The sequence below is a fragment of the Mobula hypostoma genome, chromosome 13 (genome assembly GCF_963921235.1).
Source record: "Mobula hypostoma chromosome 13, sMobHyp1.1, whole genome shotgun sequence".
Taxonomy (NCBI): domain Eukaryota; kingdom Metazoa; phylum Chordata; class Chondrichthyes; order Myliobatiformes; family Myliobatidae; genus Mobula; species Mobula hypostoma.
Genome location: NC_086109.1, coordinates 22,015,334 through 22,042,288, shown reverse-complemented (window position 1 = coordinate 22,042,288; position 26,955 = coordinate 22,015,334). Strand labels below are relative to the sequence as shown.

General features: G+C 38.8%; 1 protein-coding gene across 1 annotated transcript in view; it reads right to left on the bottom strand.

Moving 5' to 3' along the window:
• Positions 1-26,955, bottom strand: part of lrig2 (leucine-rich repeats and immunoglobulin-like domains 2) — an 85,303-nt gene that overhangs the window by 21,531 nt on the left and 36,817 nt on the right. The window contains exons 5-15 of the mRNA XM_063066364.1: positions 26,025-26,159; positions 20,188-20,331; positions 18,678-18,821; positions 17,967-18,110; positions 12,849-12,992; positions 10,915-10,995; positions 10,028-10,099; positions 6,563-6,631; positions 4,561-4,724; positions 2,049-2,369; positions 513-794 (exon numbers count right to left, since the gene is read on the bottom strand). Coding sequence (XP_062922434.1) covers positions 513-794; positions 2,049-2,369; positions 4,561-4,724; positions 6,563-6,631; positions 10,028-10,099; positions 10,915-10,995; positions 12,849-12,992; positions 17,967-18,110; positions 18,678-18,821; positions 20,188-20,331; positions 26,025-26,159 — 1,700 coding nt within the window. The remainder of the gene's footprint in view (positions 1-512; positions 795-2,048; positions 2,370-4,560; positions 4,725-6,562; positions 6,632-10,027; positions 10,100-10,914; positions 10,996-12,848; positions 12,993-17,966; positions 18,111-18,677; positions 18,822-20,187; positions 20,332-26,024; positions 26,160-26,955) is intronic.

Genomic DNA, 26,955 nt, shown 5'->3' with positions numbered 1-26,955 from the left:
CAATCTCCAGTAGCTTATTTACAGCTACATCTGGTGTGACAAGCTATGATGATGAGCTACATCAGCAGTCAATATAATACTATGGGGGTATGGTTATTGTACCAAGTAACTTTGTGTATTTTCTGACAGATAGATGGAGCCAGTTTGCGACCCGGAGATGGCTTGTACTGCAATATGAAGTATCATATGTTAAGGTGGAAAGACTTTATACTGTTTTGAAATAAAAAATAATAGTCATGGGAACTTAGTTGGATTAATCAGCAAAACTCAATCTTTTACTTGTCCAGTTATAATAAACCCAACATTCAAAGAGGGGAATAAAAAAATGTCTTCACTCAATAGTCACCTATGTCCACCAAGACTGAATCTACTCCAGTCTATAAGATGGTCCAATGGAACACAAAACCCATGTCATATTCTTGATCCAAAGTTATTTATCTTAGGATCATTATCCTCCTCTCATTCAGTTGACAAAATACCAGTAACAGATTTCACAAAAGCCAACTTCTTACCCAGGACAGTGAGGGTGGCATTTGCTGATATGCCTCCTGCTGCATTTTGTGCCATACAGCTGTACATGCCCATATCTTCAACTTTCACATTTGCAATGAAGAATACATCATCCTCTGGCATGACATGCATACGCCTTTCCCTTGCTGCAGGGAAGTCTGTGCCACCATCTTTCTGCCAAGCAATTTGAGGTATCGGGTGACCCCCTGCGGCACACTCCAGCCGAGCCATTGCACCGGTTCGAATTGTTAAATCCATGGGGGTTTTCATAAATGAGGGAAGTTCTATTGGAAACAAAACAATTCATCCTAATTTGCATTTTTAGAAATCTTTCAAATAATAAATAACCAAGAACACTTTCCAGGAGTTTAATGAAACAAAATTCTCCAAATGATGAGCTAAGGAAATATTGATACAAGGCTAGAATCACGGTTACATGGGCAGATTTAAAGTGAAGTTTTACTAGAAAGATAAGAACTCAGGGGGATTTCTCCAGATTAGGCCCCCAAGCAGCCAAAGCCCAGTGTATGTGCACAGGATACAACAAAACGAACGCAAAATTGTGAAGATGTCATACAGAGACAATAAATTTAGTTTGTTCACTACTGTATCTCTGTAAAAATGCCACATGTATTGGAAAAATTTCATGTGATTCCTACTATATATTTTGCTCCTTCCTCCCAGTTAAAAGGAACAATTTAAAAACTTGTTTGCTGTGTAGTCAAATTGTTGTCAGCCAGGCATATGTTTCTCCTGCCCACGTCATTTGCTCACACTGCATTTTTAACAGACATTCAAACTGAAAACGAACTGAACGTTTCACATGTTGGATCTTTGGTTGCAATACACTGGGAACAAGTAACCTAAAACGAAAGGCAGTAATTGAAATCTAGGGATACAAATTTGTTCTCTATAGGTTTTCAAATAGAACTGGGGTTTTGAGATGGAGCACTCCACTTCATTATACCTATTTCACTTGAATTCTAAGTAAACAGAGGGTAGGTCTAAACTAAAATCATTCAAAAGCTTTATACTGAAGCAGAATATTGAATTTCAGCACAAACCTTTGGTCTTTGTGTGTCAGACAGCAAATGCCGAGTGAGAGTTTTAACCCTCTGCTTTAAAAGTTGTATTCTGCTTTCAGTTTTATATTTCCATTAAAAATTATTCCATCATTTTACTTACTAACAGTTTCTCAAGTAAATTTGTCAAATTACAAATGTATCCTCTAGTCAGTGATTGTGGTACAATGTCGTCACCAAGCAGCAAGGGAGTAAGAAATGCAATTACTAATGCTGAATTGTATGGACAAGTACTGTTACAATGTGGTATAGAAACTGGTAATGAAAAAAATTAATTAATAATGGAAAAGCTGCCCAGGAATTAATTGTACGTAACTCAATAACTACTGTGATTTTAGCACAACTTATGTTCAACTTCCATTGCACCAGAGAAGCAGTCAAGAAGCAATTACATTATGCTCCAATTTTCCATTTGTTAAAACCACACACCCCTCCATTACAAGAAAATTCACATACCATTCACTGTAAGTTTTGCCTTGTTGGAATAGTTTGAGCCAAAGTAATTTGTGACAACACACTGGTACCGCCCTTCATCTGTAAAATTGATGTTCCGCAGCTGCAGTACAGTGGTGTATTCAATAAACTCGCCTTCCTTCTCCCGCAAGCTGGAGAAGTTCTGGATCTCTGCGTCATACAGCAACTCGCTATCCTTTCTCCATGCAGCAGCCATGGGAGAGTCACTGCTGCTACCAGCTGTGCAGGTGAAACTGACATTCATCCCCCTTAGTGCCACAGTCGTTTCAGGATGGGTGGTGATCACAGGCTTTGGAAAATCATCTATGGAATGAAAAATATCATGGAATGAAAAATATCATGGAATAAGCCATGATACAAAAACTATACCAAGAGTTTTGTTTGATGAACTGAACAGTTGTACTCAGAATTCTATTATCCCCTGCTTTACTCTCGGCTCCTGAAAATAGCTTAAGAATTTATTGCTAAAAGTCATTATTTGGATTATCTTAATTAAATAATAGCAAATAAATAGCTGCCAAGTAATTCACCCTAAAAATCAATCCTTTATCCCCATTTGTTATACAAATTCTTTATTTCCTGATCCATTCATTGTTTCTTATCTTAATAATCCTGGATATGTTGCATCATTACAGTCTAAGTCTGCTACTAGCCTAAAATGCTATGAATTCTAATGGATGTTTCTTCAGCACAAGAGATTCCACAGATGCTGGAAATAATGAGCATTCTGTGGTTGTTTCTTCAAGTCAAGATACAAGTTTACAAAAGCAACTTCCATATGAGCAAGCATATGGAGACAATAAGCTGACAGAATGCATGAGGTCATGCAAGATATAAGTTAGTTAAACATCCACTGAATTATTAATTAACAGCAGATGTTAGCTCACAAAATCTTCCTTTACTCTCATTTTTTCCCTTTGTTTTCTCTATATACAGGCATGCAAAATCCATTCTAACAAATCTGAGAGTGTACAATGAATAACATAGCCAATGCAAATCCTGCATTAGGACGATGCATGTAAACTGCTGAAGGGTTGAAACTTTAAGAACCAGAGTCAGGACACATTTGAAACACTACTTGGCTTACTAATGGGATCCCAAACTTGACCAGCTCCAAATGAAAAGCATCAGGTCTTTTTGATACAAAAAATACTGGAATACTGGTCAAATTTACCAGACACGATTCCATCAATACCATTTGCTTGCTCCATGGAAGTTGCATTTTTTAAATTTAGAGATACAGTGTGGAACAGGCCCTTCTGGCCCAAGCTGCACTGCCCAGCCCAGCAATCCACCTATTAAACACTAGCCTCATCAAAGGACAATTTATAATGACTAACTAACCCTCTAACTGGTACACCTTTGGACTGTAGAAGGAAATTGAAGCACAGGTAGGAAACCCATGTGGTTCACTATGAGAACGTACAAACTCCTCACAGATGGCACTGGAATTGAGCTCTGAATTCCGCAGCAACCTGAGTAGTAAGTGTCGCACTAACTACGCTACTGTGTAATTGGACCCTTGCGTGTTTAGTACTTGGAGGCAACAGGGATCCTTAACTAGTGGTAGGAATTGCATAGCAACTTCAATTTCTAAATGGAAATCTAAGGCCAGCGATGGCTCCAGTTTTAATTTAGTGCACAACTCTATCACACCTTTCCTTAATAATTATTTTTAAAAAAGCATTTCAATATAAGGGTAGATGAAAATTGCTGAAAATCCCCCCAAAATTTATATCTGTAATTTGATTCTATTTCTTAACAGATAGTGGAACACAAAATTTTGGCATATGCCTGTTGAAAACCACTGTTCTTTTAAAAAGATTTGCACTTTTTTCAAAAAAACAAAGTAATGTGTTTTTCCACACTCACTGGCAGAAAGCGGCATAGAAGCTAAACTAACAGTTAATCACCTTTCTCATTGGCTAAGTAAAAGCACATTACCCATATGATGTAATTGTTTAATTATGTAGTCCATTAACTAATTCATTCCTAACTAAGGAATTTTCATTTTCTTATAAAAGTAATAGGTTTTTCAGAGGCACCATCTTGGTCTCTTTAGTTCTTCCGTCTTACCATCCATTCTACCTCTTAGCATTGTTTCTCAGCCCTTTATTTAATTTGCTTATTATTTGTATGTTTGTACATACTTTAAAATAAACTGAAATCCTGGAATTAAGACTGCTCATCATTCCTGACTTCCAGAAGAACCCCAAGGATCAGAAATAAAATGAAGATCCAACCACCCAAAAAGATTTAACAAGTCCTCCATTTGATTTCTATTTCTCTTACTCCAGAATTACAATGCTTGTTTCAAGGTATACATAAAGAAACTTAATGTTCACAATTACTAGAGTATTCACTTAAGCTGTATTTTACACTGAATCACTGGCAAGAAAAAAAACACAATTTACCATAAAATGAGACAGGTTACTTAAGTATCTAACAAGCCTAATTCCCACAAATTAAGCCAGAATAAACAAATTATACAAACCACATATGTAGTCCTCTGCATCAACACTAAAGATGCTTTTTCCTGCCAGCCACACAGGATGAGCACACTTGGCAGTAACCATGTGCTGAAACTGTTTTTCCATTAGAAACTGAGGCAACCACTTCAACTGGCAATCACACAAAAGACTGGATGTGTTTAGAACTCTGTGGAGAATAAATTAAAACCATCCTTTTCAATATCTTTGAAAAGCATAACTTTAAATTATTACTTTCAGTGAATTGCAGCAAGCATCTCTAGGTAAAGAGCTCCAAGGAATCAAGTACAGACAATGCTATGACAGCCAAAACCACAGTTTTTTTTTCCAGGAATTGTATCCCATTCATCTTAGCTGGGGGCTGTTGTACAAGGGAAACATTGAATGCTATACAAGTGGCATTCCAAAGCTCAGACAAACTCAAAACAAATGCTATACAAAAGGCTAAATGGCAGCATATAAACATAGAAAATCAGTTATCAGCAGTGAATATATAGAACACCCACTATTAAAAGTAAAAACATTCACCCAGAAAGGTCAATGGAAGTACATGATCACTTTAAGTTAATACCCCATTCAGATGGGAGGTGGGCTAACAGCAACCAGGTTAGCATTTATGTATCAATTTAGTTGCAGTAACACTGTGCATGTGAACCATGTATCACCTACATACAAACCAATCATTTCCCAAACACGTAGCATAAATAACAAGATAGGTTCTAGGTCATCCTTTTCAAAAGGTTGTGACTTAAGCCTTTTAACCGACAGAAATCCTTCAAGACAAGATGGGGCCCATATCCCATCCATTTCAAAAGATTGGAACTAATGATTTGTATTTTTATTGGGCAAGAACATTAAGGGATGTAGCAGCAAGGCAGGTAAACAAAGATAAGATATAGATCAGCCATGTCTTAAAAGACAGCATTATAGGCTCAGGGAGCTGAATGACTTCCTTTTATTCTGTGTATGGAACTGATTAAAACTCAAAATAGTTATACAGTTATGTTTATCCAACAAATCCTGTTGACAAAGTAACCAATGCCTTGAAATAGTGCATTTGCACAGCTGTCACTTTATCTCAGATTTGCTAATTGTACGGTTTATTTTATATAATACCACCTCAAAAACATCATCTGTCTCCAATCTCAAAGGCACCTTTATTATTAAACATTAGCAATTCAATTATGTTATCTAAATCCCAGGATTTTAAAAGAAATTACTTTTAGAGATACAGCATGGAACAGGGCCTCCCAGCAAACAAGCCACACCGCCCAGCGACCTACCCATTTAATCCTGGCCCAATCATATGTAAATTTAGAATGACCAATTGATTTGCTAATTGGTACGATTTTGAAATGTGCGAGGAAACTCACGCACTCATGGGAAAGATGTACAAACTTCTTATAAACAGCATCGGAATTGAACTCCAAACTCCGATGCGCTAAACAGTAATAGCGTCACAGTAGCTGCTATGATTAGCTGGCAAGTGGCATAGTGGCATTTGCATTTGCATTGGACTTTAAGGCAAATGGTCCTGTGCTTGAGTCTGGCCGGCTTCTTGTACGCTTTCCATTCACACTGGGTTGAGCGTCAAGCTAGCAACTTGGCCTTGCAAAAAACAAATACTAATGAAACGGCAAGATTGCGGCCTGATACGCTTCAAGGCACAGAGCGGAACAAAAAAAAAACCCTGCTACGATATACAAAAGGTAGATTTTCTTTTGCTTACTTGAATATCACTTCACATTACATCACTCATGCACTCTTTCAAAGTATCCTGGGTTATCAAAATGACCATCAATTTTTGATATGGATAGAGAATGCCCATCATTCTTTCCCTAACACAACCCACCTCCAACCCATTGCCACCATCCTGTATTCATTGGCAACTATCAAACAGAGGTCTATGTGAAGGCTTTGCACATGACTGAGACAAAGTTTAATCAGAAAGAGGCTTTTTAATTAAATGAACAGTATTAACTGGCTGGAATATTTTTAAATACTCACAGCTCTTTAAGTTTCATTTGGGAAAAAGCATTTCCTTGAATTGACATAATGGCATTATTGCTCAGATCTCTGAAAGGAAGATAATAAAATTTGTGTAAGTAGAAAGTAAAAGGAATGGAAATAATTGCACAGCATATTAACATATCAAAGTATCTCTCACACTAATGAGAGTAAATTCAATGACATATCAGATTCCAAAAACAAAAAAGAATGAGGGTAAGTAGTTTAGCTAGGATAGCGAACACATCTTTTTGAAATAGTTTGTACCTGTCCATATGAACAAATGCACATTTTACCCAAATGACCAAAGAATAGTTTATAAAGTAGAGATTTTGACAAAATACAGTCAATGAATTATACAGCATGGAAACAAGGCTTTTTACCCACCAAGTTTTCCTGAATATCCTGCACCCAATCACACTAATTCCATTTGATTCTCTATGCATATTCTCATAAACTCACCCACACATTAGGGACAACTTATAGTGGCCAAATGAAAAATGGCAGATGGAGTTTAATTCAGACAAGTGTGAGAGGTATTGCACTTTGGAAGGACAAACCAAAGTAGAATATACAAGGTAAATGGTAGGGCACTGAGGAGTGCAGTAGAACAGAGGGATCTGGGAATACAGATACAAAATTCCCTAAAAGTGGCGTCACAGGTAGATAGTGTCATAAACAGAGTTTTTGGTACATTGGTCTTTATAAATCAAAGTATTGAGTAGAAGAGTTGGAAAGTTATGGTGAGGTTGCATAAGGCATTGGTGAGGCCGAATTTGGAGTATTATGTACAGTTTTGGTCACCAAATTACAGGAAGGATATTAATAAGGTTGAAAGAGTGCAGGGAAGACTTACAAGGATGTTGCTGAGACTTGAGAAAAGGAGTTACAGAGAAAGGTTGAATAGGTTAGGACTTTATTCCCTGGAGCGTAGAAGAATGAGTGGAGATTTGATAAGAGGTATATAAAATTATGATGTGTATAGATAGAGTGAATGCAAGCAGGCTTTTCCCACTGAGGCTAGAGGAGAGAAAAAAAAAGAGGACATGGGTTAAAGGTGAAAAGGAAAAGTTTAAAGGGAACATTGGGGGGGAGGCTTCTTCACACCGAGAGTGGTGGGAGTGTGGAATGAGCTGCCAGATGAAGTGGTAAATGTGGGCTCACTTTTAACATTTAAAAACTTGGACAGGTACATGGGTGAGAGGTGTATGGAGGGATATGGTCCAGGTGCAGGTCAGTGGGACTAGGCAGAAAAATGGTTTGGCACAGCCAAGAAGGGCCAAAAGGCCTGTTTCTGTGCTGAAATGTTCTATGGTTCTATGAGCTACTAACTAGCACATTTTGCTACGTGGAAGGAAGCCGGAACATCCAGTGGAAAGCCATGCAATGTCAAGAATATTCAGACTTTCACAGAAAAGACACTTTCTCAAGAGATCAGGACTAAACCTTTGTCACTGGAGTTGAGCGAACAGCTCTGCTCACTGTGCAACCCTTGTCTAATCTCTGGTGTTTAAAACCATACACACACTATATACAGTTGAAATAGGGAAGCTTCCTGTGACCAAATCTCTCCCCATGTATGCACTGTTGTTATTTCCAACCAACACTTATTTCAGGGCCCTATATCATAGAGTGCAGACTGCAATAAAGAGGAAACTAACACCAACATACAATCCTGAGTTGTAGACTACTTGGTAAATGGAAATAGAATATGCTAAATACAACACGTATTTATAATCTCATTCTAATTTGTGCGGCAATTTGAGATCATTCAAGGAATTGAAGTGTATTTAGATATTGAAGGATATTGAATTGTGTAAGGTAAAGGAAACAAGAAGGGTAGTTATGGAAAGTATGACGATTAAAGAAGAGGAAGTACTGGCGCTTTTAAGGAATATAAAAGTGGATAAGTCTCTGGGTCCGGACAAGATATTCCCTAGGACCTTGGGGGAAGTTAGTGTGGAAATAGCAGGGGCACTAGAAATGGGGATGGTGCCAGAGGATTGGTGTATTGCTCATGTGGTTCCATTGTTTAAAAAGGGTTCTAAGAGTAAACCTAGCAATTATCAGCCTGTGAGTTTGATGTCAGTGGTGGGTAAATTGATGGAAAGTATTCTTAGAGATGGTATATATAATTATCTGGATAGACAGGGTCTGATTAGGAACAATCAACATGGATTTGTGCGTGGAAGGTCATGTTTGACGAATCTTACTGAATTTTTTGATGAGGTTACTAAGAAAGTTGACGAGGGTAAAGCGGTGGATGTTGTCTATATGGACTTCAGTAAGGCCTTTGACAAGGTTCCTCACAGAAGATTACTTAGGAAGGTTCAATCGTTAGGCATTAATATCGAAGTAGTAAAATGGATTCAGCAGTGGCTAGATGGGAGATGCCAGAGAGTAGTGGTGGATAACTGTGTGTCAGATTGGAGGAGGGCGTGTAGTGGTGTGCCTCAGGGGTCTGTACTGGGTCCAATGTTGTTTGTCATATATATTAATGATCTGGATGATGGGGTGGTAAATTGGATTAGTAAGTATGCAGATGATACTAAGATAGGTGGCGTTGTGGATAATGTAGTAGGCTTTCAAAGCTTGCAGAGAGATTTAGGCCAGTTAGAAGAGTGGGCTGAAAGATGGCAGATGGAGTTTAATGCTGAAAAAATGTGAGGATCTACATTTTGGTAGGACTAATCAAAATAGGACATACATGGTAAATGGTAGGGCATTGAAGAATGCTGTAGAACAGAGGGATCTAGGAATAATGGTGCATAGTTCCCTGAAGATGGAAACTCATGTGGATAGGGTGGTGAAGAAAGCTTTTGGTGTGCTGGCCTTTATTAATCCGAGCATTGAGTATAAGAGTTGGGATGTAATGTTGAAATTGTATAAGGCATTGGTAAGGCCAAATTTGGAGTATTGTGTTCAGTTCTGGTCACCGAATTATAGGAAAGATGTCAATAAAACTGAGAGAGTACAGAGGAGGTTTACTAAAATGTTGCCTGGGTTTCATCTCCTAAGTTACAGAGAAAGGTTGAATAAGTTAGGTCTTTATTCTTTGGAGCGTAGAAGGTTGGGGGGGACTTGATAGAGGTGTTTAAAATTATGAGGGAGATTGATAGAGTTGACGTGGATAGGCTTTTTCCATTGAGAATGGGGGAGATTCAAACAAGAGGACATGAGTTGAGAGTTAAAGGGCAAAAGTTTAGGGGTAACATGAGGGGGAACTTCTTCACTCAGAGAGTGGTAGCTGTGTGGAACAAGCTTCCAGCAGAAGTGGCTGAGGCAGGTTCGACAATGTCGTTTAAAGTTAAATTGGATAGATATATGGACAGGAAAGGAATGGAGGGTTATGGGCTGAGTGCGGGTCGGTGGGACTAGGTGAGAGTAAGAGTTCGGCACGGACTAGAAGGGCCGAGAGGGCCTGTTTCCGTGCTGTAATTGTTATATGGTTATATTTATACTTACAGGTATTCAAGGGCTACTAGTCCAGAAAATGCTCTATTTGTGATGGAAGTTATTTTGCTTCCCTGCAGAATCCTATAAAGAAGCAAAGAGACATGTGACAGTCAACAGTGTGCACCACAAAAGCCATCTACATGTTGTCTGCATCCATTATAAAAAGCTCCATAATAGGTTCTAACAAAAGCAGGATAGTGAGATTGGAGAAAGCTATCTATTCCCTAATCTAATAGACAGAAAGATATCAACAATGAACAGACTATTTGTTACTTGCCAAAATCTATGCCCTAGTCAGAGCATCAAGGTTGGTTGTCATAATTGATTTGTGCTTGAGAATCTGATGACGATCTCGAACAAGTGAATGTTGCTGTAATATGCATGTGTACAAACTAAGCATAAGCAGCCTCAAAACTTCTGAAGGGCACTTGTAATTCACAACAAAATATCCGCTACACAAGGGATTAGATCGTAACTTTGGGTCTTAAACTGCAGTAGAAAACATCTTCAATTTATCTTCTTAGCATAGCACTGAAGCCATTGTTAAACCTCAGGTATGTCTACTGACAAGGACCTTTAGCCTGGAGGAACTAGCCAAATTAGATACTTATAACCTAGACTAGAAATTATATACTGCACCTCTTAAAATCAGACTAAACAGTTCAGTAAAATGTTAAATAGCAAATTAGCCCATTTAATATGAGCAATATCATGAATAAATTGCAGCAGGTAAGGGTGTTGGAAGAAAAGTAGTTAAAACATGGATCAACTTTAAAAATCACTGCAATCTTAGGTTTGTGGCTGAATTCAAGTTGGCAAGGGAGAAAGTGAAAAGGGCAGGCACAAAAATGCTCAATGGAAAAGCAATACACAAACTTGAGTCACAATATACATACAATTTTTGCAGCTTCTCTAATCCACTGAAAGCACCATTTGAATCCTCAATTGCCCATGAGATTTCGTTATTCCTTAGATCACTACAGAAAGAAACCTGCTGTTAATGAATTTTACAAACAGTGTAAGGAAAAAGCAAGTTCAGTTTACCACCCATACAAGAACACTGCTTTGAGACCGTAAAGCACCATTACAGCCCATACAAAAGGTACAATGTGTATCAGATAGTGATCTGAATAGAGCACACCATATTTTAGTTGACCACCTGTAACAAAGGAGGAAGCACCACAATGGAGATTGGGCAAAATAAAAGCTTAACATTTTAGGTCGCAAACTTTCAACAGAAGAGTGCTGACTATTTTCCCCATGTGCACCAGCAGTACTTTTGCTCAGTTTTTAACTGCGCTCAATATTGACTTCAAGTTATGAAAGAAAACTTTGAAGTAAGATGACCTTCTTGATAGATGTAATTAACAAAAATCCAAGAACCTGAAGACTTTTTGTAAAACTCACAGTTGGGTAAATACTTGTTATTTTTTCACTAGATATTCTTATAGTCTGAATTTATAGAAGGTGATGACTTCCAGATGGAAACATTGAATGTTTCCCCTCCAGCTTTAAATCTGTTCAAATTCTGTAAACATTATGCATTATTCAGTTAGCAAATGTGTAATGCGGTCTTCAACGTTTGTTAATGGCAGTTTGCAACAGCATTCTGGTGTGAATGCTAATTTCCACTAGCCCACACAGCTCAAGAATACAAGAATAGAACCACAATGTTCAGAGGCCAAAGTACTGATATACTCCACCACTTTACCTTGCTAGTTAGTGACAAAGATTGTGCCTTTAAGGAGAACATTTGAAACAAGTTTCTAAATTCTGAGGAAACTAATTAGAGGCAAACTGCAAAATTCATTCAGAAGCTTAAATAATAAACAATTCCACTAAGCATTACTTCCAACTTCATTTTGACGAAAGATGTTTCCACCCTTTTGCCTTTGCCCTGATCAATTAAGTTTTCTCCACACAGCTCCACTCAGGCATCAAAAGCTGGAGCCTTGTTAATCAGTAATGCCTTGGAATGTGAATATGGTTGCCGACCCCAAACTGAAGAAACCAGCCATTTCCTTTTTCATCCCTCCCCCAGGGGACAAACAACAATTTAATGTGGATCCTTTCTGCTTTATGCTACTTTGAACCAATCTAGATGAACTGCAATCCCTTATCTACTAAAGGTTAAACCAAGGACCAAAAAATCCACATCGCGTAAACCCATTCCATTTAATTTGGAACTCCTTTGCAATTTCATTTAGTTCATTGCAGTAATTCAGGTTGTCACAACCTCCTTAGGTGCAGAATGGGAACGGGAGAGGGACTAATTTGGAATATAATGATACACATTCCACAGTAAACTCTGGCTTGACTTTTAATCTGACGTTTGTCAATTTCATTCTTAATACAACTTAGAAACAATTTCTTTTCCATAAGTATTTAAAGAACTACTTGCAAATCTCAGCTAAATGGATATTGACAGTCAAATCTATAAGGACTTGCCATCTTCTGTAGTTTTCACCAATAATACAAGTACAAAGAAAATGCACACTGGATACAAAAAGTGAAACCTTTGCATTTCAGTACAATGGAATACTTAAAAAACAAGTTTACAGAAATCTTCATCAATGGCTTACATGTGTAACAAAATCTCCAGTAAGCACAGCTGTACAGTCCATTGTAGTCATGGATAATGACTTTGAGATAGAAGACGTGACTCATTCCACGTCTGCTGCAGGTTTAGATCTGCATCATGCTCACCGACAAGACTTACAGATAAGTTTCAATTAGTAGTATAAGGGATGTGAAGTAAATTACACATTTTTGTTCCTTTAATCTGCTTTTGTTACTTTACGGAACAACCTCATTTATTCAACATACTTACAGTGTGAGCAGGTTAGACAGGCCACTAAAAACTCCATCAGCGATGTAACTCACTCTGTTGTCTCCCATGTACAAATTCTCAAGCAATTTCAAGCCCGTAAATGTAGACTCATCTAAACGAGTCAGCTGATTGTAGGTCATGTCCCTAAAGTAAAAGGAACAAAGTCATTTCAGAGGTATGAAATAAATTATGTAATTGCATTAATATAACCTGCCGACCCCATATACAATAATGATCATTCATAATCCAATACAACAACAATGCAGAGTATCACAAGGTATACATTCATGCATGATTTACAAGGACGTTGCCTGGATTGGAGAGCGTGCCTTATGAGAATATGTTGCGTGAACTTGGCCTTTTCTTCTTGGAACGGCGGCGGTGAAGTGACCTGATAGAGGTGTACAAGATGATGACAGGCATTGATCCTGTGGATAGCCAGAGGCTTTTTCCCAGGGCTGAAATGGCTAACCCAAGGGGGCATAGTTTTAAGGTGCTTGGAAGCAGGCAGAGGGGACGCTAGTGGTATGAATTTCCACACAGAGTAGTGGGTACGTGGAATGCACTGCCAGCGACGATGGTGGGAGGCGGATACAATAGGGTTTTTTTAAAATAAAAGACTCAGATAGGTACATGGAGCTTAGAAAAATAGAGGGCTATGTGGTGGGGTAAATCTAGCAGCTTCTATAGAGGTTACATGGTTGGCACAACATTGTGGGCCAAAGGGCTTGTAATGTGCTGCAGATTTCTAGGTTATACAGTAACATGATTTGTTTTATAATACATGAATTTACATAAGAACATAAGAAATAGGAGCAGCAATAGGCCATTTAGCCCATTGAGCCTGCTCTGCCATTCAATAAGATCCTGGCTGATCTGACCATGGACTATCTCTGTCTACCTACCTTTCCCCATAACCCTCAATTTCCCTACTATGCAAAAATCTATCCAACCTTGCCTTACATCCACTTACTGAGGTAGACTCCATTGCTTCATTGGGCAGAGAATTTCAGATTCACCGCTCGTTGGGAAAAGCAGTTCCTCTTCATCTCCATCATAAATTTACCCCAACGAGTCTTGAGGCTATGTCCCCTAGTTCTAGTCTCACCTACCAGTAGAAACAACTTCCCTGCCTCTATCTTATCTACCCCTTTCATAATTTTATACATTTCAATAAGATCTCTTCTCATCCTTCTGAATTCCAGCAAGTACAGTCCCAGGCGACTCAATCTCTCCTCATTGTCTAACCCCCTCATTTCTGGAATTAATCTGGTGAACCTCCTCTGCATTGCCTCCAAAGCCAGCTTATCCTTCCTCAAGGAGACCAGAACTGCACGCAATACAGCCTCACCAGTACCCTTTTACAGTTACAGCATAACCTCCCTGCTCTTAAATTTAATCCCTCTAGCAATGAAGGCCAAAATTCCATTTGCCTTGATAGCCTGCTGCACCTGCAAAGCAACCTTTTGTGATCGATGCACAAGCACTCCCAACATTTGGAAAGCAGTGAAATCATCGGACAAAGTCAGCATGGATTTGTGAAAGGAAAATCATGTCTGACGAATCTCATAGAATTTTTTGAGGATGTAACTAGTAGAGTGGATAGGGGAGAACCAGTGGATGTGGTATCTTTGGATTTTCAAAAGGCTTTTGACAAGGTCCCACACAGGAGATTAGTGTGCAAACTTAAAGCACACGGTATTGGGGGTAAGATATTGATGTGGATAGAGAATTGGTTAGCAGACAGGAAGCAAAGAGTGGGATTAAACGGGACCTTTTCAGAATGGCAGGCAGTGACCTAGTGGGGTACCGCAAGGCTCAGTGCTGGAACCCCAGTTGTTTACAATATATATTAATGACTTGGATGAGGGAATTAAATGCAACATCTCCAAGTTTGTGGATGACACGAAGCTGGGCAGCAGTGTTAGCTGTGAGGAGGATGCAGGGTGACTTGGATAGGTTGGGTGAGTGGGCAAATTCATGGCAGATGCAATTTAATGTGGATAAATGTGAAGTTATCCACTTTGGTGGCAAAAATAGGAAAACAGATTATTATCTGAATGGTGGCCGATTAGGAAAAGGGGAGGTGCAACAAGACCTGGGTGTCATTATACACCAGTCATTGAAAGTGGGCATGCAGGTACAGCAGGCGGTGAAAAAGGCGAATGGTATGCTGGCATTTATAGCGAGAGGATTCGAGTACAGGAGCAGGGAGGTACTACTGCAGTTGTACAAGGCCTTGGTGAGACTACACCTGGAGTATTGTGTGCAGTTTTGGTCCCCTAATCTGAGGAAAGACATCCTTGCCATAGCGGAAGTACAAAGAAGGTTCACCAGATTGACTCCTGGGATGGCAGGACTTTCATATGAAGAAAGACTGGATGAACTAGGCTTGTACTCATTGGAATTTAGAAGATTGAGGGGGGATCTGATTGAAACGTATAAAATCCTAAAGGGATAGGACAGGCTAGATGCAGGAAGATTGTTCCCGATGTTGGGGAAGTCCAGAACGAGGGGTCACAGTTTGAGGATAAAGGCGAAGCCTTTTAGGACTGAGGTTAGGAAAAACTTCTTCACACAGAGAGTGGTGAATCTGTGGAATTCTCTGCCACAGGAAACAGTTAAGGCCAGTTCATTGGCTATATTTAAGAGGGAGTTAGATATGGCCCTTGTGGCTAGGGGGATCAGAGTGTATGGAGGGAAGGCTGGTGCAGGGTTCTGAGTTGGATGATCAGCCATGATCATAATAAATGGTGGTGCAGGCTCGAAGGGCCGAATGGCCTACTCCTGCACCTATTTTCTAGGTTTCTATGTCCTTCTGCACAGCAGCACGCTGCAATCTTTTACCATTTAAATATGTCAAATACTAGAAAATATAGTTTTAAGGTAGAGGGGAGTGTTTAAGATTTATGTGGCATGTTTCTTTTTATACAAAGTGTTATACAAAGTCCGGAATATGCTTCCAGGGGAGATGATGCAACCAGATACAAGAGAGCCATTTAAGAGGCATTTAGACAGACATGAACAGAGCGCGAAATTAGGGATATGCAGACATCCCACCCTGCAAAAAACTCATTTCAGGGAGGTAGCATCCCCGCCCCCCGCAACCCCATATCCCCCCCACCCCCGGTCGACCTCCAAGGGTGTATGTAATGCTTTGTTTAGTGATTTTGTCTAATCTGTAAACCAAGTTGGGTATATGCAGAAAATGTGACATTAAAATATGTACTTATATTATATTATCATGTTTATTCTATTACAACTTTAAGCTGTCTACAGGGAGTTTGGCCTCATCACCTAGGACATCAATAGCGTAGCTCCTTAGCAACCAGCCCGTTTAGATAACGTTTGCTATGCTAATGAATAAATGACACCTGTTAAACTCACCTCAACATGTCTTTTACATTTTAACCCACCATGGGCAATAGAAAAGTCACTGTTGCAAACAGTGCAGCGAGCAACACTGTCATTATTTTTGAGGTCGACTGTAAAGCCCGCCCACAGAGAAAACTGATAGGTCTACTTAGCAGGGGTCCCCAACCTTTTTTGCACCGCGGACCGATTTAATATTGACAATATTCTTGCGGACCGGCCGACCAGAGGGGTGGCGGGGTAATCACAACCAGAATATAGGCGATAAGTCAACTATAAGTCACTTATAAGAAGTGGCTAATACACTCAATTTCGTTTCTAAAAGGGTTTATCTAACGAATTTAATATTAAACACAGTGCATATTTTCTTCACATGAATATAGTGATAAGTCAATTATAAGTCCATAGCATCATAACATTTTAAGTAACGTTTGGATATTAAACACACAGTGCATATTTTCCTCATATGAACATATAAAATCATTGCAACACACCAATATTGCTGAATCAGTGGGAGCCCTGGGCTTGTTTTCCTGCAAGAAGATGGTGCCATCGAGGGGTGATAGGAGACTGCAAGACTAAGGGGGTTCCTTATGTCCAGTCTATTCCGCAATTTTGTTTTCGTTGCATTCATTGCAGAAAACCCTGCTTCGCAGAGATATGTTGGAAATGGAGGCAACGTTTTCAGTGCTTTCGTGGCTATCTCAGGATATTTAGCCTTGACTTTGATCCAGAATGCCGGCAAAGATGTTATGTCAAACATACTTTTCAGCCCGCCGTCATTTGCAAGCTCGAGGAGTTGATCTTCCCGCGCTGACATGGATGACACGTGTGTAATGACCTCGCGTGCGTTCAAGTTCAACAGTGCGTGACAGGGTGAAGAAAAGTGCAGCTGACTGATATCCTTTCATATTGCCAAATCATATTGTTTCCTCGCAGCCCGGTGGTTGGGAACCACTCTTAGCACGAAGAGAGACCAATCAGGATGCTCGCTCTCCCTCTCCCTCTCTTTCTCAAAAAAAAATCAATTTCCGGGATTATTGTATATAATTTCTGGGCGTCAGGGAGGTGCTATCAATATGTGGGAGACTCCCTGAACTTCTGGGAGAGGTAGGATGTCTGGATATGGATCACATGCAAGCAGATAATTTATATTGACTTCATGCTCAGCAGAGACATTGTGGGCCAAAAGGCCTGTTCCTGTGTAGTCCTATATTTTACATTTTTTTTGTCATAAGAATACTAGAAACACCACTGAAACCAGTGAGTCTATAAGTTTTAAAAAAAAGGAACACAATTCTAGTTAAAAAAACAAGATGGGTAGACAGCTCAGTCTTATATCACGAAAACCACATTAAAGTTACTGTTTTATCTTTATACACATTATTTTGTGTATTAAGGAAACTACTAAAAAAAATGTACCAGTGGGGAAAGAGTGCATTGTCAACACCTTAAAGCAACCAAATCCTTTTTCAAAAATGAATACCCTTTCCTCATCCGGAGTATACGCACAATTTTGCTTTCATATTAACAATTTGAAGGCATGCTTGTACCAGTACAAGGCCCCTTGCACCAACTTTAAAAACTTCACAACACATTAGGATAGGTGACCAAATACATTGTCAAAAGGCTACGTTTTAATATATTCTTAAAGCGATGGATGAAACTGTGCCCCACAATGATTAAAATCATGATTTACTTCAAGCCAGTAATAGAAGACTGAAGGAAAGAATTAGACAAACTCACAGCTCTGTCAGTTTCTGGCAGAACTCCCAAGCATCAGCACTTATCCTGGCAATGGCATTCTGGTTCAGGTGTAGCCGCTGCAGAAGTTTAAGGCCATATAGCCAACCCTTGGTAACTTCAGTCAAGTTATTGTGTTCCAAGTCCCTAAAACAGAAAAATAATCATCTATTTTTCCCTAACCTGAAGTTATCTTATTTCTTAACACTAGTCACATAATAATTAAGCCAAATTAAAAAGCAACCGGATTTCCCAGAGTCAAAAAAAAATCAGCTCTAATGCCAAATCAATTTCTATTTTTTCCCCCCAAAACAAAAATTCTTCAAAATATTCCTAAAGCACCCAAACTTTTGCTTACTAATGATTAGATATGCATGAACATCAAGTAATATGCAGCATTAAGGTTCCACTCCTTAGCCAGGCAGGTCCCTGCATGTACAACTTACAATCAAAAACTAGGATAATTCTAGCAAAGTAAACTATATCAACAAAGACTGCAAGGTTCAGAAGGGGAGACATTAAATTGCTTTGGACTACATAACAGGTATAAAAAGAAAACTGTTGACTAATCCAAGAAAGACAAGTTAATCCACAATTACTTCAACAATTATATTCACATTACTTTGATTTACTTACATTAAACCCTTCCAAACTCCAGTATTTTCTTAAGTGGTTTGACAAGATCCAGAATACATATTAAATGACAGGACTTACAACTGCTCAATTTCATTGAGCCCCCAGAAAGCTCCATCCTTAAGTTCACTTATTCCATTACGCTGTAGCTTCAATGATTTCAATGAGTCAAGGCCATGAAATGCAAGACTTTCAATAATCCGGATTCTATTGCGCTTTAGTTCCCTGTTCAAACATCAAAACACAAATTTAACTTGTCTGGTGGATAAGGTACATTTTCCCCCCTTAAACAAGTGACAAGGATTTTGAAAAACCTTCCAGGTGGTTGAATGTGCACCACAATGACAACTTTTACAATAAATTTCTAAACATTACGAGTTGGCAAAGGATGCTTGTACATATCTATTTTAGATTCAGTAGTTTAACAAATAATTGCCACAAATATGACTATTTTCCTTAGATTGGCCATTGACAATCTTATTCAGTAGATTCAGCTGTTTTATGGTTTACTAGCAAGTTCTTAACATGAGAGACCAACAGCAAAATTGTCATTTGTGCCAAGGTTTAAGTCAGTACTCTTGTGGGCATGACCTATTTACAATATTAACCTTAGGAGCAGGCCAGGGGGTTCTAAGCCCATTTCCTTAATATCTTCCCTGTAGACAAATAAAGAATCTAGCTTAGCTTTGAATGTATTCAAGAATTCAACCTCCACTGGTATCTTGGGTGGCAAATTCCAAAAGATTAATGACCGAGAAGAAATTGCTCCACCTCCATTTTAAACAGGCAACTCTTTATGTAGAAATTAAGTTCCCAGTTCTAGATTTCCCCACTAGGTGTTGTTATAGTCTAAACAATAAAGCTTTTCAAGTAAACACGAAACTTTCTCAGTAATTTAGCAGAGTATTGTACACGTTGTAGCTATTACACATCTTGAAACTTCTTGATAGTCTGACTACTTTCTACATCAAGTAGACAGCTCATTCAGTATTCAGACCCAAGAAATATTGGAGAATCCTTAGTGTAAATTTTACACTTGTTGCTGTACAAGACAGCATTCTGCAACGAAATCTCAGTTGACTCCTGCACATTTCACTGAACTTAAACTGACATTCCACAGTGAACTTGCCCACTGTGCCCCAGGAATGCATGCTGATGCAACAGCTCAAAAAGAAACTCAGAGATCATGCTCCCAAAAGCAAGTATGAGACCTAGAAGCTAGAGTATCTCGAGGTTGTAGCACTTTGTTCTGATAAAACCAAAAGTCTGTAGCTGTTGGAGATACATCAGAAATAAAGATCGCTAAAATATCAGCATCTATAGAGAAAGAGTTATCATAAATTACATTGAATTACTGAAGTCATCAATGCAAAACATTATCTAGGTCTCGCTCTCTACACGGACATTGGATAATCAGTGGTTCTAGAACATCCCATCTTTAACAAATCGGCTTGGTTCTACTGACCTAATCAATTTGCATTCAAATAAGTCAGTAATAATCTCATCTATGAAAGCTGAAGGAGCACTTCTACCTTTTTTTGAGAAAGTACATTTCTGTACTCTGAAAAGTAAAATGAACAAAATCACTCACAGATACTGAAGATGAGGCATCCGGAAGCTCTTTGGTTGAATGACAGAAATTTTATTTCTGTTCAGTTTGAGGACAAGCAATGTGCTGGAAAGGTTATCAAAACAACCTGGCTCAAGGATCATTATTCGGTTGTTGTTCAAATGTCTGAAAATTAAACAGATTTTATGTTACAAAACAAATAAATTTTGCACAAACTATCTTTTTTTTTAAAAAAAAAGAGGCCCTTAATACTGGAATTCGAGTAACAGACAAAATGCTAGAGTGATTCAACAGCTCAGGCAGCATCTATGGAGAAGTATAAAGTGCCAGTTTCAGACCAAGACTTTTCATCGGATGCTCAATTAACCACATATAGATACAAGCCCTTCAGCTCAACCAGCCCATGCTGATCACTGTGTCCACCGGGCTAGTCCAAATTTCATATACTTGACCCAGGTCTTTATACTTGAACAAGTGCTGCTTAAATGACACTATTGTACCTGATGCAACCACTTTGTCTGGTAGCTCATTCAATATACCCATCACATTCTGCTTTTAAAAGTTGCCCCTCATGTGCTTTTTAAATCTTCCCCATCTCACCCTAAATCTACAGTGCCTATAAAAGGTATTCACCACCCACCCCCCGAGATTTTCATGTTTTATTGTTTTACAAGATTGAATCTCAGTGGATTTAATGTGTTTTTTTTACACTGATCAACAGAAAGACACTTTCATGTCAAAGTGAAAACATATTTACAAAGTGATCTAAATTAATTACAAATATAAAACACAAATTAACTGATTGTATTAGTATTCACCCTCTTTAATATAACACAACAAATCCTCACTGGTGCAGCAAATTGGTTTTAGAAGTCACCTAATTAGTTAAATGGAGTTCACTGTGTGCAGTTAAGGTATTTCAACTGATAGTAGTAAATACACCTACACCTGTATCTGGAAGGTCCAACTGCTGAGGAGTTAGTATTCTGGCAAAAACTACACCATGAAGACAAAAAAAAAACCACTCCAAGCAACTCCGCAAAAAGTTTCTTGAAAAACACAGTTCAGGAGATGGATACAAGAATATTTTCAAGTCAATGAATATCCCTTGGAGTACAGTGAAGTCAATCATCAAGAAATGGAATGAGTATGGCACAACTGTAAATCTGCCGAGAGCAGACCATCCTTAAAAAACTGAGTGACCGTACAAGGGGACGAGTGAGGGAGGACACCAAGAGACCTGTGACAACTCTGGAGGTACAAGCTTCAGTGGCTGAGATGGGAGAGACTGCACATACAACTGTTGCCTGGGTGCTTCACCAGTTGCAGCTTTATGGGAGAGTGGCAAAGGGAAAGCCACTGTTGAAAAATAAAACGCAAATGAAATCTCGGCTAGAGTTTGCCAGAGGGCATGTGGGAGACTCTGAAGTCAGCTGGAAGGTGGTTCAATGGTCTGATGAAATCAAAATCGAGCTTTTTGGCATAAGCAAAACACTGCACTTTATCACAAATGCACCATCCCTATCCTGAAGCATGGTGGTAGCTGCATCATGCTGTGGAAATGCTTCATTGTAGCAGGCCTTGGAAGGCTTATTAAGGCAGAGGGTAAAATTAATGCAGCAAATTACAGGGAAATCTTGGAGGAAAACTGATGCAGTCTGCAAGAGAACTGTGACTTGGGAGAAGATTTATTTTCCAGTAAGACAATGACCTCCAAGCACAAAAGCCAAAGCTACACAGGAATGGCTTAAAAACAAAGTTAATGACCTAGAGTGGCCAAGTCAGAGTCCAAACCTCAATCCAATTGAGAACTTGTGGCTGAATTTGAAAAGGGCTGTTCACTCACAATCCCCATGCAATCTGACAGAGCTTGAGCAGTTTTGTAAAGAAGAATGGGGAAAAAAATTGGAGTGTTCAAAATTGGAGTGTTCAAAAGCTGACTGAGACCTATCCACACAGACTCAAGGCTGTAATTGCTGCCAAGGGTGCATCTGCTAAATATTGACTTGAAGGGGGTGAATATTTATGCAATTAATTATTTTGTGTTTTATATTTGAAATAATTTAGATCACTGTTTTCACTTTGACATGAAACAGTCTCTATTGATCAGTGTCAAAACAGCCAAATTAAATCCACTGTGATTCAATACTGTAAAACAATAAAACATGAAAACATCTAAGGGGTTGAATCCTTTCTATAGGCACCGTATTCCTCATAGTATAGACTCTACTACCTTGGGGTGAAAAGACTTGCCATCCACCTGATTTATACCTCTCAGAACTTCAAATGTTTCTATAAGGTTGCCTCTCATTCTCCTACATTCTAAGGGACAAAAGTCCTATCCAGGCCAACCTCTACCCATAACTCAGGCTTTAGTCCTGGCAACATCCTGTTATCTCCTCTGCACTCTTTCCAGTTTAACCAGATCTCTTCAATAATAGGGCAACAAAAACCTTGCTCAGTACTTCAGGCACGGCCTCACCAATTACTTCGTGAGGCTGCACTTGGAATAATGTGTACAATTTTGTCCTAGAATTTTAAAATGGAAAGGGTTACACCTCACGATGAACAGGTTATCAAATCTAGAGAGCTGGAGTAACAACCAGATCCTAGTTTAAATCCCACCACAGCACTTATAGGATTTAAATTGAGTTAATAATTTGAAAGGTTAAACAGTCATTAGGAATGATAACCTCAAAACTACCAGATTGTTGTAAAAGTCAAGCTGGTTCACTGGTGTTATCCACAGGAGAAAATCTGTCACTCTTATATGGCCTGGCCTCTGTGAAACTCTCGACCTGCCAAATGTGGTTGGCCATAAAATGGAATTGCAACTCATTCAGTTCAAGGGTAATTAGGCAGGGACAATCAATGCTGGCTTGCCAACACTACCCAGATGCTGAAAATGAATAAATAAAAAAAACGTTTTCTGGAAATGAGTAGAGCTGAATGAATATTGTGTAATATGGTAAAATATTTGTGAACATGCCCATCCACAAACCACCAGAAACTTTGTAGAGCAGAGGTGATATCTAACATTTAAGCCACCCTAAACATCTGAAAGTAACACTGGATAAGAAATATTTCAGCCCATGAACAGTCTTGTATCCCTCAGGAACTCTAGAGGCAATTGGTGCCCAGTGACTGGAAAAACAATAGTGTAGCAGACTCCATGGAGCCCATCACAGTGGGCTAGAACCATACAGAAATCCATAGGACACAGATCAAAGAGTTTTGTGCCTTTTAATTAGAAACTGAAGCACTTGCATGGAATTCAACAATTAATCTACTGTTCTGAATCAGGACCTCACCTCCCCTAAAAGAATGAAAACAAAAAGAGTCCACCTAAGCAAATTGAGATGGACTCAAGATCCTTTCATAATGTTAAATATGGCAGTTAGTCATTTTAATAAATAATCACAGTACTGAACATGCTGAAGACAACTTAAATAGTTAATTTTGTAACACATTCAGGTTAAATAACTATAATGTGGTAAGCAATGATCAAAATAGTATAGTAAGAAATGGAAAGGCAGGGCAAGATGCCTGGTATCACTATTACAGGACCATAACACATAGGAGCTGAAGGAGGCTACTCGGCCCATCCAGTCTGCTCCACCATTCCATCATGGCTGATTGATTATTCCTCTTTCCCATTCTCCTCCCTTCTCCCCAAAACATTTGACACCCTTACTATTCAAGAACCAATCAACCTCACTTTAAATATATCTAATACCTTCGCCTCTACAAGCATATGTGGTAATGAATTCCACAGATAAAGCAGTCTCTGGTTTAATAAATTCCTCATCTCTATTAGAAGGGTGTCCTTCTATTCTGAGGTTGTGCCATCTGGTCCTAGGCTCCCCCATATAGGAAACATCCACTCCACACCCACTCTATCCAGGCTTTTCAACATTTGATAGGTTTCAATGAGATCTCCCCTCATTCTTATAAACTACAGAGAGTACAGGCCCAGAGCCATTAAATGCTCCTCATACATTAACCATTTCATTCCTGGAATCATTCTTTTAAACCTCCTCTGGACCCTCTCCAATACCAGCATATCGTTTTCTTAGATTGAGGCCCAAAACTGCTCATGATACTTTATTTGCAGTCTGACTGATGCCTTATAAAGCTGCAACACCACACCCTTGCTCTTATATTCTAGTCATCTTGAAATGAATGCTAACATTACATTTGTCTTCCTTACCACTGACTCAACCTGCAAGTTAACCTTCAGAATATCCTGCACAAGGACTCCCAAATACCCTTGCACCTTTAATTTTTGAATTTTCTCCCCATTTAGAAAACAGTCTACTTCTGTATTCTTTATATCAAAGTGCATGACCATACACTTCCCGACCCTATATTCCATCTGACACTTCTTTGCCTATTCTCCCAATCTGTCCAAGTCCTTATGCAGATACCTTGCTTCCTCAAAGCTAACATGCCCCTCATCAACCTCTGTATCGTCTGCAAACTTGGCTACAAAGCCAGCAACTGTCATCCAAATCATTAAGATATATCGTGAAAAGACCAGCACCAACCCCTGTGGAATACCAATGGACATCAGCAGCCAACCAAAACAGGCCCCCTTTATTCCCTCTCTCTGCCTTCTACCAATCAGCCAATATTTAATCATATTCCAAATAGTTGTTTTTAATTCAACTCAGTGGACTTGTGTACAACCCAAGCACTGGCAGAGCAGTCAAATTAAATAGATTAGTCCTTTAAATTCCATTTTAAACTTCACTATAACAGTAAAGTTCAACTTGTCAACATCTAACAAGATTATTGGCATGTCTGGAACTACTCCAAGACAGGTGGAAAGAAAGTATATAAAAATCAACTGGCTAGGAGGAATGAAACAAAGATGCCCATTCTTATCCAGATGAAAATTATTAAGATCTTGATGGCAGACCTTCTCTTCAAAACGTGATGCTATCTAGTGCCTCCTGCATGGTATTTAGGCATCAGATTATCTAACCACACTATATCATATGTAATATATCTAATACTATACCACACTACACAATTAAATAATAACTCATGCTTACAAAAGGCACATTAAAAATGCCTATTCTTTTAAGTAGTACAAAGAAAATTAAAACATGCTAAATTAAGATAAAGGTGCAGATCATAAGAATGATATTCTTGTATACAGTACTGTGCAGATGTCTTAGGGACATATACATAGCTAGGATGCCTAAGACTTTTGCACAGTACTGTATTAGTCAATGTGGAGCAGAGAGCGAGTTTATAAATCTGGTGGGAGTGACGGATGTGGAAAGGGTGAAGGTGGAGTGCAGCAGAAGGCGTGTGGGAGTAGTACCAAAGGAGAACCAGGGTCAGGGATAGTGTAGGTGCAGACAAACCCAGCCCTGAGACACCAGGCAAGGTCAATTGATTCCAAACAATTGGTTAATTGATCATTACAGAATGTCTCTTTGGTGCTTCCTGCTCCCTCCCCTCTCCCTTCCCCCTTTCCAAACCATAGTTACTCTCTCCCGGCTCCTTTCCCACTCTCAGACCACAATAAAGACCCTTATCAGAATCAGGTTTATCATTCACGTCATTTTTTTTTGCAGCAACAGTACTGTATTACAGTACTGTGCAAAAGTCATAGGGATCCTACCTCTATGTGCACAAGAAATAACATGTCTTTACCACAGATAGCAAGGTGATCCCACATAGATTTCACAATACAACAAATTAGTATTTGCTTGGTCCATCAGTTTACAATTTCATGGTTCTATTTTCTACTTCCACATAGTACCAAACAACATCGTTCAAGTACATCACTTCATACACCTATACTGTTAAACAATAAAAGATAATTTAAGAATTTCATTACGCACAAATTTTTCAGCTGCATTGTTGGAAATGAAGTAGTTTTGATTTCTGAAATCATATTTGAACTCAGATCTAAAGTGTCCAAGGAGGTGTACGGCTGAAGGTCCAATGCAATTATCTTCACAATCCGATTATGCGTTCTGAAAAAAAAAGCAGTAAACAATGTTGCAGTTAAGCTTTCTCAATGAATATTCTCGTGTAGCACAGTGATTCTGCAGTCTTCCAAAAACTGTATAAAAATATTCAAGTGGAACTTGAAATTCTTTGCTTAAAAACACCTGAAAGTATGAACCAGTACGGAAAGATGTTTAAGGAATTGGGATGGAAGGGCAGCTATGCAATTCTGTAATTAGATTGTTTTCAATTGCCATGAACACCCAGCTCCAGAAAAAAAAACAGGGAAAGTACAGAAACAAGTTTGAGGGAAAAAAATTGTTTCTTTTACATTAAGGCAAAAAATCCATTTGTTTTAAAAACTGCATGTTAATTAGCTTAACATATACTAATAATTTATATTTGCTTTTCTTAAAAAAAATCACAAAATAGCTTACTCCTTTCTGTGGGAGTTAAAGAACTGGCATTACGTGAGTGGATCAGCTTGTACCAATGAAAATATATGGTAGTGCAGAAATGAAAAAAAGAACGGATATTCATTGAAAAAGATGGTACGAGAATGTTTTCTAAAAACGTTCTCAAAAAAGCTTTAAGAAGGGTATATGGATGGAGAGAAAGAAAAGCAGAGGGTGAGTGAGAAGGGAATGGGACAAAATTAAAATATACTAAAGCTTTATTTATTGGGAAAACCCATATTAACCTTTACTGCAGTATATCAACAGAACAAAACTATGCTGGGCAGGAAGTTGACACTGGTTAGTCCTAGACAAACCATACTCATAATTGACTTGGACTTGTAGCCCTGATCAGTTATTAATTTGA